Source organism: Nannospalax galili, unplaced genomic scaffold (assembly GCF_000622305.1).
Source record: "Nannospalax galili isolate Female #2095 unplaced genomic scaffold, S.galili_v1.0 scaffold1227, whole genome shotgun sequence".
Lineage (NCBI taxonomy): Eukaryota > Metazoa > Chordata > Mammalia > Rodentia > Spalacidae > Nannospalax > Nannospalax galili.
The window spans coordinates 86,045-104,877 of NW_008356461.1; the positions used below are offsets into that span (position 1 = coordinate 86,045).

Here is an 18,833-nt window from a genome sequence, read left to right on the forward strand (position 1 = left end):
GGCCGAGGAGAACCCACCAGATGGACTTGAACCAGTGTCCAGTCTACAAAGAGGAGGGTCAACACAGAGGAATCATGTCCTCCATGCTTCCAAGTGAAGCCAGCCATGGTCGAGTAGGACCTTTGAGTTATCTTCACATAGATGGAACTGGTAAAAGAAAGGAGACGGGCTCCTCTCAAGTCCATGTGACCCCTGAGGAACAGATCCTCAAACAATCTTAAGTATAAAAATCAATTGCTTTATTTGGCCAACTGTATGATCTTAAACACCCAAAAGGAAAGTATAATCAAAGAGTAAATCAGCAGTATATTTAAGAGTTCAAGGGATTACACTTCCCAGACATTAGGCTTAAGTACATATAAATACTTAGATGGTTATTTCTCATTGATGATTTTGTTCCTAATCATAAAGCGCTGCTCAGATGTGAAACTTCAAATCTTGGTCTCCAATACTGTAGTGCCCACCCCTAGCTAAGGGAGACAACCCGCTATTGTCCTAAACTGATGGATAATTTTTTTCCTCCCCCTATCTAGAAGCCTTTGAGAGGGAACTGACACTCCAACAGCTATCAAAATACCTGAAGGCAAATCCCAAATCCACCACTCTTGCATCCAGCCTTGGCAGACAAAAGCAAAAGGAGGAGGAACCCAATAGAGGGATGCTTCTGGAAGCTCTTGTCAAGAAACTCCAATGGACTCTCATAAGAACATTTGAAAATTGCCCTGTTCTGACTTTTTTCTAGTTCCCTGTCTAGAACTTGTAATGCTAAGTACTCTTGCCTTTACTTCTCCTTCACATCTCCCATTCATGAGTCAAAGACTTTCTTCTCCCCTTAGAGATGAGAGTTATGCAATTTGGGAGTCTTTTAGATAGACCCACTGAAGGGGTACCCCAATTGCCTCACCCTGCTTCCCTGTTCAGCATGGAAGAAGCCAGAGTGGTCTGTGCCCCAATTCCCTACTGGTAATTTGGGGAGCCTCTTCAGAGGGTGGTGTCATAAGAATAGGAGGTAGGAATTGGCTAGGTGGTTAGAGTCAAAAGACGGCAAAGAAATGTAGCCAGTTTCTTGGCCAAAACTCACAGTGCCCTCGGGCCCCTTAGCAACATACTCCATTCCGAAGGCCAAAAACGTCAAAAGTATTTGGGAGCTCTTATCTAGTCCTGAAAAGACTTTAGGGTTACCTCTTCAGAGGGGGCAATGTTCGAGTAGCAAAAAGCCCCACAAAAAAGTTAAGGAGGAAGAAGACATATATGAAGAAAGAAGAAAGAAAGAAAGAAAGAAAGAAAGAAAGAAGGAAGGAAGGAATCTTTTATGCTAGGAAGGAAGAAAGAAAAAGACAGAAAGAAAGAAAAAAGAAACAGAGGATCTTATCAGAAAAAAAGTATTCTCAGTATATGTGAACCAATATTTTAGGCCCAACTTTTCCAACAGACTCTTTACAGAACTGTAGATAAGACTGCATGCAAGTCCTAGATCTAGATCTAGCTTGTTATTATCTTTCAGAGTGATTATAAAATGAATTAATACATGTAAATAATTCAGTGTAGAACTTGTTCCACAATATGTGTTAAAATATCTGCTTTGAAAAAATAATAACATTTTGTTGAGAAAAAGAAAAGAAAGACAGGAAGAATAAAAATTTCCAACGGAACCACGTGAAATTGGCTGTTTTGAGCACTTTTTTTTTTCTTTTATGCTTGAAGTCCTTTTGTGCCTTCACTTTTAATAGCAACCATCCTAAGATAACGGGGTTGCCTTTGTCGTCTCTATTTGACTGCTTCTAGTGATGGTTGCTGTCAACCAGCTTCCTACGTACTCTAACCATTTGTATATCTACCTTGTAGAAATGTCTACTCCAGAATTTTGTCCATCCAAAAAATACTTTGCTTTTTGTCGTCATGCCTATAACATTTTCTTATATATCATCAATGTTCACGGCTTATCGGATGTATAATCTGAACATATCCTCATACTCTGGGATGCCTTTTTCTTTGTAAGAAAGAGACACAAAGGTTCTTAATATCAATGTAGTCTGGTTGATCTAGCTTTGCTTCCGTTCCCTGTGCTTTGGGAGTTCAGAGCTTAGAGTCTGAGCTCTCTGCCACATTCAGTATTATGAAGCTGTCCTTCTGTAGGTCCCCTTCTGCTCTCCTAATTTTAGACCCGTGATTGTTTGCTTGAGTCGTTGTGAATTGATTTTGTATGATATAAAGTAACGGTCCAACTTCAAGCTATTTTAGTTCATGTAAATACCTGCTTTTACATACACAATTTGATGAAAGTCTTTGGTAGTTTTGTACAAAATCATTTGAAAAATCTATGTTTATTTCTGGGCTCGATAGTTTACCAGGGAAGTCATGATGGGCTTTTCTTTGTTGAGTAACGCTTATTCCTGATTAAATCTCATATATCTAACATATGTTTTCTATATTTTTGATCCAGTCATGGCAAGTTGTATATTGATGAACTTACCATTATCATATATGATATGCAAATTATACATATGTGTATATATATATATTACAATAAAATCTTATAATCCTATTTCAGTAAAAAATGCTATATGATATGCCAATTAAAAACTAAAATTTAGGGGGCTGGCGAGATGGCTCAGTGGTTAGGAGCACTGACTGCTCTTGCAGAGGACCCGGGTTCGATTCTCAGCACCCACATGGTGACTATAAACCTTCCTTATGCAAGCAATACACTCATACACATAATAAAACAAAATATTTTTAAAGGGAGAGTATTCAATCATGATATGCACAACCTGTAATGAGAGGCTCATTCAAAGAGCATACCCGCTATTTGTTCTATTATCAGTGTCCTACCATGTGTCATAGCTCAGTCTTGCTTGGAGCTCACTCTATAGCCCAGGCTGGTCTCAAACTCACAGCAGTTCTTCTGCTTTAGACTCATACGTGCTGAAAGCACCATTCCCGGGCATGTATCTTAAAAGCTTTCCCAAATCAGACACATATCACAAGGTACCTACTGACACTGGGAGGTTTGCTTCTTTGAAGGTACTTGTTTTCATTGTTTAAGATTTTAATTTTTGAGTGTGCACCTATATCTGCATGTAAATGTTTGTCCGATCTACTCTGAATTAAAATCAGTATCTCCTGTTTCCTTTCCAGCTTAATCTTCTGTAAACTAATGAGACTCTCCCATGATCGCGTTATTCAGAGAATGCTTTGTGCCAAGCCTCAGCAATCCATCAGGACCGCTCACACCACAGCCCAGCTGGACGTGTGATAAGCTGAGGTTGGAGGTAAGCTGTAAATGCCTTTCTGCACTCTGCCTGTGCCAACTGGTGAAAGCAGCTGAGCATAATGAAAGGTCGTATCTCCCGATGATACATCTATCAGCTGTCACGGGGTTTCGGAAAGTGCAATTAAGTAAGCCATGCCTGCACAAAAGCATATTTATTTACTGCAAAACTACCAATCATAAAAAATATAATACAGAAGGGGCACTGAGACAGGTCAGATGCTTTGCATGAGGACCTCAGTTCAACATCCCCCCTCCCCATAATCCATGTAACAAATGCTGAACATGGTTGCAGGTGCTTGTAATCCCCTAGCACTGGGTAGGCAGAGATAAGCGGATTCCTGGGACTCCCTGACTGGCCAGACTCACCTACTTTGTGAGGTCCAGGCCACTAAGAAGAAGGCGGACAATGCCAGCGGAAAGATTCCTGAGGCTGACTTCGAACTTCCATAGCGGCAGACATACGTGCACCTTCACACACAAGTATGTACATATACACCAAAAATTAATAAAGAAGGGCCTCCCAAACCCCACCCTTGGTTACTGATAAGACGTAAGGAAATCTAGTATCTCTGTGATGGCTTTGAAGAAGGGTTAGGGAAACCAGAGGTCAAAGAGAGAACCCAAGGGTGTACGGGCACCATGCAAGGACTCTGTCTGCCCCTGTGCAGTTACGTCTGTGACGCACTGTCCTAGAATGAACTTGAAAGAAAAGGATTAATATTTATTGTAATTATAACAATGCCAACTCTTTATTTTTATGTGTGTGTGTCTGCATGTTTGCCTGTGCATGTATATGTGTGGATGTGCCCAGTATCTGTGACGCACTGTCCTAGAATGAACTTGAAAGAAAAGGATTAGTATTTATTGTAATTATAACAATGGCAACTCTTTATTTTTATGTGTGTGTCTGCATGTTTGCCTGTGCATGTATATGTGTGGATGTGCCCAGTTGTATGTATTTGGAAGTCAGAGGTCAACATTGAGTGTCTTAATTACTTTCTACCTTATTTTTCTGACACAGGGTCTCTCAAAACGGAGTTCACCAATTTGGCTGGACCAGCTAGCTAGCAAGTCCTAGGAATTCTCCTGTGTTCATCTGCCAGGCTCTGGAATTATGGACGTGTGAAGTCACAGCAGCCTTTTTACACGGGTGCTGGGGACTGAACCCGAGTACTCTCGCTTGTGTGGCAAGCATGTTATCAACCTAGTCATCTCCCTAGTCCAACCTCTACCAATGGCATCTAAACAGACATATATTTAATAAGTTCATACCTTCATATAGTCTGCAACCTGGAGAACGTTGATGCAAAATTTCCTATGAATTTGGTAACTGAAGAGCATCAACTAATATGTTATGGTTTAACTATAAAACACCCACCTGGGGACCACATGCTGGAACACTTAGTCTCCAGCTGGTGACGCTGTGTGGGAAAGTTGTCTAGAGTGGCTGACCAGCCAGCCCCAGAGAGCCTCCTGTCTCTACCACCCCAGTGCTAGGATTGCAGGCATTTGGTGCCTAAGTTATTTTCCAGAGTCTTGGAAACTCTTTCGGCCGTCTGAAATTATTTGAAAACACTACATCTACAAAGTAAATTCTTTGACACCCAAGTGTCAAAACTTTTGCCCTCAAATCACGCTAATACTGCCACATTTTTGAGCGTATATCCTATTTATATCCATGATATTTGATTAAAAGTACAGAGTCCACAGATACTATATCTTCTCCCCAACTTCAGTCGCTTCTCTCCAGGGTTTAAATCACCTGGCTTTATCATCCCATAAATAACCCTAAACCCCATCACTGGGGTGACAGATTTGAGACCTGCCTGCTCATCTCCTTACTTGGCTAATTCATGAATAAACCCACTTTGTTTTGCAAAATTCATCATTTTAGCAACTAGCATCCTATGCGTGTGTGTGTGTGTGTGTGTGTGTGTGAGAGAGAGGGGGGGGCAAGGAAGGCTGATTTGGTAACACAGAGAAGCATTCTCGTGTCACTGTGAGGAAAAAGCACTGGGTGCAAATGTGTGTGTGCAGAGGCTTTTGAGACACGTCTTCCAACATCTGCACTGCTATCCATCAAGCCTCACATGGACCTTGTAAGTATGTATGCCATGCTACCATGCATGATAGAGCAAACAAATTAACAAACAGAAATGATGGAAGTCTAGGGTCAACCCCCGCCCCCCTGCAACACTCGGTTTCTTCTGGTACCTCTGGTTTGCTTGATTTTGGCCGTGTGTGTGTGTGTGTGTGTGTGTGTGTGTGTGTAGAAATGTATGTGTTCACAGGTGGAGGACAGAGTGATGTCAGTTGTCTTCCTTAATCGCTCTCTACCTTACTCTTTAAAATACAGTTCTTATTATTCTTTGAGGACTTCATACTTCTATATAATGCATTTTGGTTGTATCCAACCTCCCCTGCAACACCTCCCAGACCTTTTCTTCCATGTTCCTCTCTTAATTTCGTGTCTTCAGTTTTTAAAACAATGGTCAAAATAGTGCTGCCTGTTGTGCACGGCTGTGGGGGCCATCCACCGGCGCCTACAGTGTCCAAAACCCTAAAAGAAACCGACTGTCCCCACATCAGTCAGCAACTGTTAGGGATAGTTCTTCACCTAGGGATCCCAGTCCATGTTGGCATGGTGACTGGCTTTATCTTATACTGGTCTTGTACAGGCAACCACATAAAATGTATCTTTTGAGACAAGGATTCTCACTGATCTGGAGCTTTCCAGGTAGGCGAGGCTGGCTGGCCAGTGAGCCCCAGAGATCCTCCTGTCTGTCTCCACCTCCTCAGTGCTGGGATTACAGGGGCATACCACTGCCCCAGGCTCTTTACATGAGTCTCCGTGGCTATAGAGCAAACACGTTAGTGACTGATCCATCTCCTCAGCCCTTATCTCTGTTTTAGCTTCTGTCTAGATTACAACTACAGGAACCAAATAACACTGAAGGTTTTGAACCTCAAAGCTTCTCCATCGTAGGATACATGTTGACCCTTCTGCTAAAGCCGTTACACAGCATGAACAAAGCACTTGACAAGTGTGAAATGTACACACTATGACATGCATACCCATGATGCCTCATGTACAATGGGAAAACCCTCAACCAGTATCTGCTCCACTGATACCCACGACATACGGTGACACCATTTGCACTGGACACTAAGTTGTGTCTCTTTTATACTGCATTGAATATACAGACAGGAAAAACAGCAGTGCTAGCTCTGGTACTAGGAGGATCCTCATTTAACACACATCCAGAGAGCTGTGTGCGTGTGTGTGTGTGTGTGTGTGTGTGTGTGTATGAAATCTCCACTATATCCCTTGCAAGAGTAACACAGATCCCTTGCTACTTAAAAAGCATTAAGCATGACCCTAAACAGAGGATTACTTATGTTGACTTTCTTCCCAACATAAATTTATCCCTGAAGGAGTAAATTAGCGTGAGCAATTGTGCAACGGATGGCTATACATGCTAACCCTTCTTTTTCTACACTTAGAAACATGCACATGGATTCCATGTACTAGATCCCACGAAAGGGACCTTGTTTGTGGGGCACAGAAATCTATGAAATATTTTTGCTCTATGCCCTTCACGAAGACCTCAAATTAGCATCTCAGCAACAACAGCACTGTGTAGAGAAACGCTGTGAATTTTATAAGAGCTTAAATTGTTTCCCCACACTGGCTTTGATATATGAATGAAGAGGAAGCCTTCTCCATAAAAACTATTCTTTTACGCTTTATAGCTATTTCAATTGGGCAATTGTGAGTTCAACATTTGTGTCCAGGTGACTTAGCTTTGACTAGATCCGTGTTTTTCCGCTCTGAGAGTACTTATCTATGTTGTGTGTTAGGAAATATATCTGACTACATAGGGAAGACAGAGGCCAACCTCACGTGTCATTCCTTAGGAGCCGTCCACCTTGTTTATTCACGTGGACTCTCTCCCTGGGACACGGAACTCACTGATGAGGTTAGGCTACCTAGCCACTGAACCCCACAGATCTGCATGTCCCAACTGCTGCAGAACCGATACCGCAACATACACCAGCCACCACGCCTAGATTTCTACTTGGAGGCTGAGGAGGGAACTCGGCATACGTGTGATGGCTGATCTTGGTGGGGAACATGCATGCATGACTAGATGTAGAACTGAGAGACTTTTTTGATCAGATTATTGGAAGCCAGAATACCCACGCTACATGTGGGCGTTACCTTCCGATGGCAGCCCACATGGAAGGTCACGCGGAAGGGAGTGTTTGCTCTTTGGCCTGCTTGCCTTCTCTCTCACTGGCAGGTTCATCTTGTTGCTGTGATATTTCCTTCACAGACAACAGAATCAATTTCTTCTGGATTCCAACATAGACTGAAGAGTAGCAGATCTCCAGGAATCGTTTCGACCTTCAGCACCAGATTGGCACTTTTGAGACATGCATCTTCATGACTTGAACAACTACTGGATTCTCAGCCTGTCCAGTGTGGTGCAGCCATTGTTGGGCTACTCATTGCTGGACTCCTTTAGGAATTCCATTCCTTTAGAGAACCCTGACTAATACAATGTGGAAGCACTTATGCACTTACCCACTGAACCATCTCTACAGCTTTCTTTTTCTGCTTTTTATGAACTTTACTTCCATCTCACTCTCAACACTTTCAGGAAGACATCTGTAAATTGCCTAGGATACTCTGAGTACAGGATAGATAAATGCATCATCTGATCTTTGAAAATATGTTTTATAAGCAAGCTGCTGTCATCATCATCTTTGAAAATATGTTTTATAAACAAGCTGCTATGGTTCTTGGGCAATTCTCTCAGGACACCTGGATATGACATTCAGTGACTGATCAGACTATAACACCACAGAGCAATTTTATCCAAGAATGATTTTTACCAAGTTGCTGCAAAGTTTTCTGTGTTCACACAACGGATGCCAGAAGTTTTTACAAACAGCAGCATGGTTAATCTTGTCAACCTGACACGATCGCCTAGTATCACCTAGAAGGGAAGCCTTCGGACATGCCTGTGAGGGATTATCTAGATCAGTTTAGTGTCTGGGAACATGGGAAGGATTATCTAGATGAGGTTGAATGAGCTGGGAAGACCTAGGCTAAACGTGCACAGCACCATTTCATGGCTTGGGCTAGTCAAGTGAATACAAACAGGAAAGTAAGCTGAGCATCAACATTTCATCTCACTCTCGTTCTTGATTACGGACGTAATGTGACCGCTTGTCTGAAGCTCCTGCCGTCAGGCCTCCCCCACCATGATGTGCTGAACTCTCAAACTGTCAGCCGACGTATTATGTTGAAGCAAATGGGGAAAGGAACTACCACAACCATACAAGCACGACACACCTTAGACCATGTATCCTGTCAGGTCCCACATTGTTATCATTTCCCACATCATGTGGAAGAGATGGTTAAGAGAGGCCTCTACCTAGTGTGGACAGAGATCTATGGGTGCAATCGACACCTTGTGTCTTGCACGGCTATTGTAAGTCACTACAAATTCATAACAAAGGAGATACATACTAACCTCTTTATGAACTGAGTGGCTTCTACTGCCAGCCTCTGAGTGAGGTTGTCATAGGATGTGGGTTGCTGGGAGATGTCATAGTTCTTCATCAGGAAGCAGTTCGTGGGCCGGAAGTAGTGTAGGAAGCACAGGAAGGAGGCAGCGATCGTGCCAGCCAGGAGGAAGAGGAACAGGAAAACACCGTAGGGTACGTGAAGCAGCCCTAGCCAGCGGAGGACAGCCAATGTCAGCACCGTGACCCCAACGATCTGAAGGGGGATGAAGACCATCCATCTGTAGGCCATGCCGAAGACTGTGCCTTCCCCGGGCCTGCAGTCTCTGAGGTTGGTTGTCGGAATCCCGTAGAAGTAATCAAAGCCGTGTCGTAGAGGGTGGTGACAGAAGTCGGTCATGTTGTAACAGTTCATCCCGAGGTGCCATTTCCCTGAAAACACAAATAGGGAGAAACTTGAACACCACTTGAACGCCAGCTACTAATCCCCATATGCTGAATCTCCTACGCTCTTTCTATTTTATCAGTCTATCCGTATAACTACAGGTTTTCTGGTAGCTTTCCGTCACTATGACAAAACGCATGAGATAATCCTCTTGAAGGAAGAAAGGTGCATTTTGTCTCAAGAATCCACGGCTAATGTGCTGAGGCCAGAAAGCCTTTGCAAAAGTAGGGGAAGTAAAGCTGCTCACTTCGTGGCAAACCAAAGGCTCTGAGAGAGAGTAGATGACGAGTCTACAGACCACCAATGACCCAACTTACTCCCATTCCATCCTATCCCTAAAGTTTCCTCTAGCTCTTACAAGTACCACTTCCTGCAGAACAAGCCTTCCACACGTGAGCTTTTGGGAGATATTGTTGATCCAGACTATACAGGCCTTCGTTTCTTACTACTTAACACTAAGTGGTTAGCTTCTCAACTCTACCAGGAAACAATAATTTGGCAACTGAAAAAAAAAAACCCAAAGAAAAACACAAGTACAAAACGATCTCATATTATTTAAGGACATGAAACAAAGCTATATGGAAAAATGTATTTTTGTTTTTGAGACATGCCTTTATAGAGTTTTAGACCAAGCTGTGTAGCACTAACTACATTTAGTTGGGTTTTAACAAAAGCTATGATGATGGGATTAAGGTGTGTTTCAGGGAAATATGGTGGCAGTTGGGCAGGGAAATGTACTGTAGATATGAGCATGTCTTCCTGTATACATGTATGAAATTCACAAAACATAAACACTTTAAATAGTAATGAATCCGTTTTCAAAAATGTACCCGTGAAACATGGAGAAGTCATACTAACTCTACAACTATTCCAAATGCCTCTGGAAGTTTCTTACAAAAATTTAATGATGCTGCCAAATGAATTAGTGCCTCACCAAAGAAAAGGGAGATGATCGTCGTTGCTGCTTTGACACAGGGTCTCCCTGTACCCCAACTGCCCTGGAACACACTATGTAAACTATAGTGCGGGCCTCAATCCCACAGAGATCCACCTGCCTTTCCTCCTGAGTGCTGGGATTAAAGGTGTGCAGTACTGCGTCTGGTGAGAGTGATTTTTCTTTTGAAAAAATATGGGCATAAGGAGGGTCATTTTGTTCTTATGATGTGATCTAGGAGTCACCTCTCCAAGGACTATATAAATATCCCCCAGAGGTCCATGTGTTACAGGCATGGTCTCCCAGTTTGGTGCTATGAGGATGTAACAGAATTTTTATGAAGTGGGGCCCAGTGGGAGGAGCCTAGGTCATTGGACATTCTTAAAGCACACAGTAGGACCACAAATCCTTCCTCTTGTGCTTTTCCACACTCTAATAATGGTTAAAAGATTTTTTTTTCCCACCAGGACCTCTGACCATGATTTGCTAATACACATCCAGTGCAATGGTGTTCAATAGATAACTGATGGAAACTTCTAGAACTGTGAAACACAAATGAAAGTTTTCTCTTCCTTGGTTGAATATTTCACGTGCTTCTTACAGTGTTGGAAATGTCCCTGACATGCAATTTTAATATTGAAAAGTAAAACAAATATATTTAGCAGTAAGATGGTGTACACAGCTTTGTAAGCTGTCTTTATATATACCTAGCTATCGGCTATTGTCAATCACCTGAAATCTGTATTATCTATGATCTAGCTTATCCATCCAACCTACTATCATTTATTATACCTTTCAGTTATCTAGCTGTATGTCTCCTGTACCTATTCACATCTCTGCTCTCCACCCATCATTGATCATTTCATTCATTTATGTATTCCTCTTCCATTTTCTGTCTGTCCACATATTGTTATCTATCATCCATCTATCATCTATCTACATATTATCTATCTATCATCTAGCTATATATCATATATGGATCTATCACTTATCTATCATCTATCCATCAATCGATCTATTTATCACCTATCTTCTGTATTATTCATGATCTATCCCATCAATCCACCCACTCTATCCACATATCCATTTATTCATTCATTTCTGCTACATCTGTTTCTCATGTATGTATATTTACCTCTCATCGACCTCCCCATCATCAATAATTTCATCCATTCATCCATCGATTCGGCTTCCATCCTACGTCTGTCCATATATCATTATCGATCATCTATGTATGTATCTATTATTTATTTACCATCGATCTTCTGTGCTAAGATCGATTCCATCCATGCTTCCAATCCTCTCTCCAGCCACTCTACCTTTTCTCTATTTATTAATTATCCCTCTTGTATCCATATCTCTTGCGTATCTACATTTCTCATCTATCAGCCCCTTATTGATCATATCATTCATTTAGTCCTTCATCTTCCATCTCTACTTTGTCCACTTACCATTACCCAGGTATCTGTCTATATCTATCCATCTATCTCTCTATCTCTCTATCTATCTACCTACCTACCTATCTATCATTTATCTATCTATCATCTATGTATCTATCATCTACCTATCTATCATCTATCTACCGATCTATCTATCATCTATCTATCTATCTATCTATCATCTATCTGTCTATCCATCTATCTGTCTATCTATCTACCATCTATCTATCAATCTATCATCTATCTCTCATCTATCTACCTATCATCTATCTATCTATCATCTATCTATCCATATCTATCATCTATCTATCATCTATCTATATCTATCATCTATCTATCTATGTATTATCTATTTATCTATCATCTATCATTGATCTATCTATCATCTATCTGTCATCTATTTATCTATCATCTGTCTATCTATCTATCTATTATCTATCCATCATCTATCATCTATATATCATCTATCAATCATCTATCATCAATCATCTAGCCTATTTTTATCTATACAATCTATAATCTATCCAATCCATCCATCCAATCATATATCCAGCTGTTTATACTATCATCTACCCACTTATTATCTGTCTCGTATTTGTGTCTCTAACGTGTCTATATTAATCTCTAATCTGTCTACTCATCCTCTATCATTTCATCCATTTATCCATTTATCTTTGATCTTCTGTCTGTCCACTTACATTATTCATCTATCTATGAATCTATGTATCTGTCTTCTTGTTTTTCATGTGCCTATCTGCCTGTCATCTATCTTTCAATCATCTATCAAAGCATGAATCCACCATGCCTCTCATCTATGTGTCTATACTTATCTATCTATGCATTTATCGGTTCATCTTTCTACCTTTCTGTCTATCCATTCATCTGGCTATCAACCTAATATTACCTGATATCTATTTCCTATCTACCTATAAATCATCTACTATTAATCATTATCATTGATGTATCTGTTATCTCTCTATCTAAAAATCATCTATCAACAGCCACTACTATTTACCTACAACAGACAGAGACACACACACATAGGAACACACACACACACACCCCACCCCCCCACACACACCCCCACTCTTATGTATATATTCAAGCCACCCAGACAGGATCCATGTTATATTCTAGACTCAGGAGCATGTTAATCCCATGTCAAGGTATGCAAACCACAAAACAAATCACCCCACATCTGTCACTAGGGTCTGCCCCATGTTCTCTCTCCGCACCCACGATCATGATCAGTACCTCCCCCCCCAATTCTCTCTTCTGTCTCCAACCCCATCCGCACCTCCCACTTTCCATGCGCTCCTTCACATACCTATCAGTGCTGTTGAGTAGCCCTGATCTTTCAGAAGCCTGGCAAAAGTGATCTCACTGGGGGGCAGCCCTCCAGAAGAAGCCGAGAAGATGAACACCCCAATCCTGTTCCGAGATGCCATTCCTGCCGTGGGAAGAAGAAAAGTACCAGGTAAACAGCAGGTGATCTGTGGTACTGGAGTCTGCAGTGAGGTGGAGACCCAGATCACTGACATACACAGGTGGTTACCTGATCGCACGGGGTACCGGCCCGTCATGAAGGCCGCCCTGCTGGGTGTACACAGGGGCGACGCTGCCAGGTGCTGAGTGAGTTTCACACCTCCGCTAGCCAGGCGGTCAATGTTGGGAGTCCTACAGCAAGAGAACCAGATTGTTTCTAAAGAACTTCAGCATGAAGCCGGCCTGAGAGTTGTATGCCTAGTCCTCAGTGACCACCAGGGATTATACAAGTGAATGCAGGAAGAGGAGAGGTAGAGCAGCCAGGAAGCAGACAGCCAGGGTTCCAGAGATCCAGGGCTCCCTAGCCCTGCGTTACCAGACAGGAACCACATCGCAAGACTGGGCTCCTATGCCATCTAAAAACAGGATCTTATGGCCCAGGAAAAAATAGATACATGCAGTGAACAGACAGTTGTTATGCTCCATCCGCCCCACAGTCTTAGTTGATGTTCCTTTTTAGTTATTATCTGTGTTTCTATGTGTATGTGTGCATGTGTGTGGAGCCCAGAAGTTGATATTCAACGTCTTTGTCAGTTGCTTTATGCATGATTTTTGGAGACAGCTTTCTTACTAAATCGAGAGCTCAGTGGCTTCGATTGACTGCCTAGCCAGCAAGATCCAGGGAGCCTGCTGCCTTTGTCTCTCCAGATCACAGATGCATGCCATATGCCTCCCGGCTTTTTACGTGGGTACTGGGGGTCAACCTCAGGTCCTCCTGTTTGTGCTGCAAACAGTTTATCTCGTGAACCATCTCCCTGAACCTCCTGAACCATCTCCCTGCACCTCGCTATTCTTTTCTCTTTTTCAGACAGTCTCATGTACCACAGGCTGGCCGCAGACCTGCAATGTTGCCAAGGATGACCTTGAACTCCAGAACCTTTTGTATCATGGTGGCTGTGTTGGGATTACAGGTATGCACTGCCACCATGCTTAAGAGATAGTTCTTCAAGAGTTTACTTCTGGAAACAGACATTTTGCACGGGAAGCAGTCTTAGTACGTTTTTCTCCAGGAGTGCATCGGCACCTTTAGAACTCCTGATATCTTCCAGGCATTAATTCAGACATTCAAGTCTTTATGTTTTTGGAGTACATTAAGATATATCATATACCCACCATCCTCCAGCAGTATCCCAGGCGATTTTCAACACCCTGACTGGTGATCTCCCATACGGTAAGTTCCAAGCACAGACAGAACACTTGTGAAATTTCAGAGCTGCTCTTTAGCCACAAGGTTTGTGTATAGGAGAGTAACTCACAGTCTCCTGATAAAGCAACTGACTCCAGGTAAAGTAACACAGGGGTTCCCAGGGCTGTTTCCCAACAGTGCTCGCTGTGCATCTGCCCATTCGTTTGTCCACATCCCAACTCTCACGGATGACTCCTGGAGGCTTCAGGTGGAAGATCGCCTCCTTGCATGTGTTATGTGTGCCATGATGAACTTACTGCATTTTTCTGTCAACACGTCTACTTTGTTTCACTTTCAGTGAATGGGTGCTCGGGAGTCTCGCCTAGTCTCTGTAGTTGACTTAAACCTCCTACTGACATGATTTGCCCAGGAAACAATCTGACTATTTGGGGACCATGACGTGATAAAAATATAGAACGGAGAAGGTCATTCCAGAAGCCTGGAAGTCACGTACAGATGGAAGAAAAGACAAATGTGGTGAGGACAATGATCCTGCCATACTTTGCTGACATTGTTTTTCTTGTTTTATTCACTAGCTGGTAGATGATGAACGTTGATTTTAATTTTTTTACTTTAAAGAGCTTCCTAGTAAGCCATTGTTTTAGGAAATATGTTATGCCAGGAAACTTTAGAAATGCACATCATTTTTAAATGCTGTACACAATGGGAAAAAAACTAACAATATTATAGTTATGCTCTCCCCCCCCAAAAAAAAGACTACTTTAAGAGTTATGTCACAGGTGTCCAAAAGAGATCCATGCATTTAAAATTTCTATTTATGTATATTTTTTAGAAAATGTAGCCCAAGTAGGCCAGAACATTTACAAGGCCCTCTAAAATTATAATGGAAATATTGAGGACAGATGTTAATTCTATACAGGTTTTTACATTTTTAACTATTATATTTTAGGTCAGCAGATATTTAACCTCTGATGCACAGATTCCAATGCAAGCTGACATAACCTTCCGTATTCATTGTAAACAACATTACCTTTAAAAACAATAACTGGGAGATAGAGTTGAGTCACCAGCACCAGATAAATTAGACATGGTGACACAAAACTATAATCTCAGCAACTGGCAGGTACAGATAGTGGAACTAGAAGTTTGAGGTCATACTCAGCTCCACGGTGACTTCAAGGCCAGACTAGGCCACAGGATACTCTCCAGAAAAGAAAAAAGGATTGATTCTTTTTTTCAAAAGCTGGCATTTTCACACAGTATGGTAAGAGCCCTTGTTTATGCATGAGGCCCCGGGTTTGATGCTAATGCTATAAAATCAATTAGCTAATCAGTTTTTGTTTGATCTGATAAAGAACTGAGAAATACACTTCTTATGACACTTGTTATTTTGAAAAAAGAGGCATCTGAGTGAAGGAGATGGAAATGAAAATAGCCCGTGATGCCTGGCTCTGTCCCCAATCCCTTCGCATAAGAGTCCTTCGTCAGTCCTAAGAGGATGTTCTGGTAAAACTAAATGTCTTCTCCCCCACCTTTCCTTCTCGTTTATCTTTGTTTCACTTCATTTACTTTATGTTTTTATCTTTTGAGTGACCCAATTATTTTTATGTCATCATTTTCTCATTAAGAGTAAAACAAAGGGTCTTGAGGGATGCCTCAGATGCAAAGGACAGTGGCTGCTCTCGCAGACGACCTGGATTCAGTTCCCAGAATGCACACGGCACCTCATAAACATCTGTAACTCCAGTTCCCAGGGATCTATGCTTTCCAGCATTCCTCGGGCATTGCATGCATGTGGCATACATACCTAAATGCAGGCAAAACCCTCCTAGGTATAAAATAAAATGTTAATTTAAATAAATTTTAAAAGAATACAACAGAGTCTGGAGAGATGGCTTAGTGGTTAAAAGCACGTGCTGGTCTTGCGGAGGATCTGGCTATCAGTTCCCAGCACACACACACATCATGGCTCACAACCAACTGTAACTCCAGTCCCAGGGAGGGGATCCCTTGTCCCCTTCTGGTCCCTCAGTCACTGCATGCATAGGATGCACACATGTGTATGCAGGCAAAATTCTCATACACATAGAATAAAAATAAATTGAAAAAAAAAATTTTTAACGAATCAGACAAAACAAATTCCAGATGCCTGTCTTGTGCTATACTTGCATTTAATTTCTTCCTTAGTACCAAAAGAGTCCTTAAAATATGTTGTATATTAAGTAACTATGACTTAGAAGGCTTAGAAACTATACACTCCTTTAGGGAAATGCTTAAATTCTGGCCTCAGATGCCCTCAATCTGGTTCACACTGTGATTCTCAGTATGCTGACATCATCTCTGGTCCTTTGAAAGCTATGTCATTAGAAAGTATAACATTTCTCCTCATGACTATCCCTAGAACTATCATGTGAAAAATGTTTATGTTCCTCTCAAAATTCTCATCTCCAAGCTGATAAGATTTGAAGGTGGGTGGTGGTGGTGGTGGTGGTGGTGGTAGTGGTGGTGTGAGATCATGAGGGCCCAGGCTCAAGGATAAGTGCCCTTGTAAAAGACACTCTAGAGAGCTCTCTGTCCCTTCCACCCTGAGGAGGCACCTTATATAAATAAGGAGGCAGCCCTCACCACACAGCATTTCTGGCAGACTCTGATTTTGTCCTTGGAGCCTCAAAACTGAGATCAATAGGTGCCTGATGTTAGTAAGTAACCCAGTTATAGCAGTATAAACGTTACAGAGACAGTGTCAGTGGTTAAGATGGAGAGTCCTGGGAGGGAAGAAAAATGAGGTCTGGAGGTAAGAGGAAAGCCAGGTGAGCCGGGGCAGGAACAGACCTCACCAGAAAAGCTTGGATACCAAAGATTAGACAGCACAGAGAAAAGGGGAGGGAAGCGGGGTACAGTACTCCACAGTAGTGATGAATAAGGAAGAAATAGGATGAAGAGCTCTTTAGTAAAGGCTTTGCCTTCATCAAACTCCTTGTGTGGATTAAAGCCACTCCATTCACACCTGCCTGCAGCAGACTTCTATTCCCTGTCCGCACAGCAAGCCAGGCACAGACATGATTAGTAGCTGTGAACGGATCTCCCTATTCCCATAACATCTGCGTCTGCAAACCTGAGAGTCTTGTTTCTTATTCCCTGTCCGCACAGCAAGCCAGGCACGGACATGATTAGTAGCTGTGAACGATCTCCCTATTCCCATAACATCTGCGTCTGCAAACCTGAGAGTCTTGTTTCCGTAACACCCAGGGTCCCCGATGCCAAGGTCGTCCGCCATGATCAGGAGGATGTTCGGCCTTGAGGTTGCTTGGCTGTGGGCTTGACATAGAAAAAGCGCCACAAGGCTTAGGATCCTCATCTTCCTGCAGAACGCAAAGAGAGAAATGATCACTGCAGGATGCCTACGCCATGACTCTTCATCCTTCTCGAGCTGTGCGGCTCTGCTTTCCTCTTGGCACACATTTTACCAGGACACTAAGTCAAGTCATTAGGTAACAAGGCCGCAAAATAAAGCCGGAGGGAGGACTAGCTGCGAACAGGAAGCGGGTCAGTGGGTTTGGGAGGGAGACAAAAGAGGGAACACGATCAAAATACATGAATGAAAACAATGAGTGCAGGTTTTATGCATAATTAATTTATGGTGATAAAGTTTTTTTTTTTTTAAGTGAAACCCAGGAAGGTGGTTTAAAACCGTGCCAGAGCTGGAATTTTTTTCAATGCATGTTTACCCTACCTCACCATTAAGTATTTATAACCTTTCAGTGCTGAAGCCAGGGGTAATGTTTGCAGTTCTCTCCCTGAGGTCCTGGGAGTAAATAAATATTCAGGAAATTACTTAATTAGGCCTTGGGAAAGAGTGCACGCACGTGCAAAGGAGAGAGCTAGGAGACAGTTACAGCACAGGCCAGGGACCTCATTAGAAGATCATTTCTCAACATCTGCAGTGCTGGACCGTCCATGTACCCACGTCAGGGTGTTCCGCAGCATCGCTGGCCTCCCCCAGAGGGCAGTAGCAAGTCTTCTTTTAGGAGCAGTAGCCAGAAAACGAGGGTAGACTGTACCAATCACCTTTGGGACGGCAGAGACGCAAAGGCAACCCTATCTGACGGCTCTTCTGATTCCTAAACTTAATAAGGTGATTAATTGGCCTGAATAATTCATTGATTGGATTGATTGAAGTTTTGAGACAGGCTTCATGTAGCACATGCTGTCCTCACACTTGCTATGTAGCCAAAGCTGGCCTTGAAATCTCTTCCTTCTGCCTCGTGGCCTCCCAAGTGCTGAAATTAGATCTGTGCCCACACCATAAGCAGAAACCACGTCATTTGTTTTGTTTTGGTTTGGTTTTTTTTTTAAATTTTTAATAACTACACGAATAGAAGAAGCATATCATTACAGTTTTAATATGCTCAATAACAGTTTCCAGAGCAAAGATGTAGCTCTTTCAAAAGTAGCTGTAATTTTTAGGTTCACAGTGTTGAATTAATATAGTTATACCTTATTGTACTCAGTAT

The 18,833-nt window shown here is 42.2% G+C and overlaps 1 protein-coding gene across 1 annotated transcript in view; it reads right to left on the reverse strand.

The window, feature by feature from the left end:
• LOC103751216 (steroid sulfatase) overlaps window positions 1-18,833 on the reverse strand; it is a 124,794-nt gene that overhangs the window by 10,325 nt on the left and 95,636 nt on the right. Inside the window, exons 2-5 of the mRNA XM_029556919.1 lie at window positions 17,541-17,681; window positions 13,183-13,304; window positions 12,955-13,077; window positions 8,818-9,241 (exon numbers count right to left, since the gene is read on the reverse strand). Coding sequence (XP_029412779.1) covers window positions 8,818-9,241; window positions 12,955-13,077; window positions 13,183-13,304; window positions 17,541-17,681 — 810 coding nt within the window. The remainder of the gene's footprint in view (window positions 1-8,817; window positions 9,242-12,954; window positions 13,078-13,182; window positions 13,305-17,540; window positions 17,682-18,833) is intronic.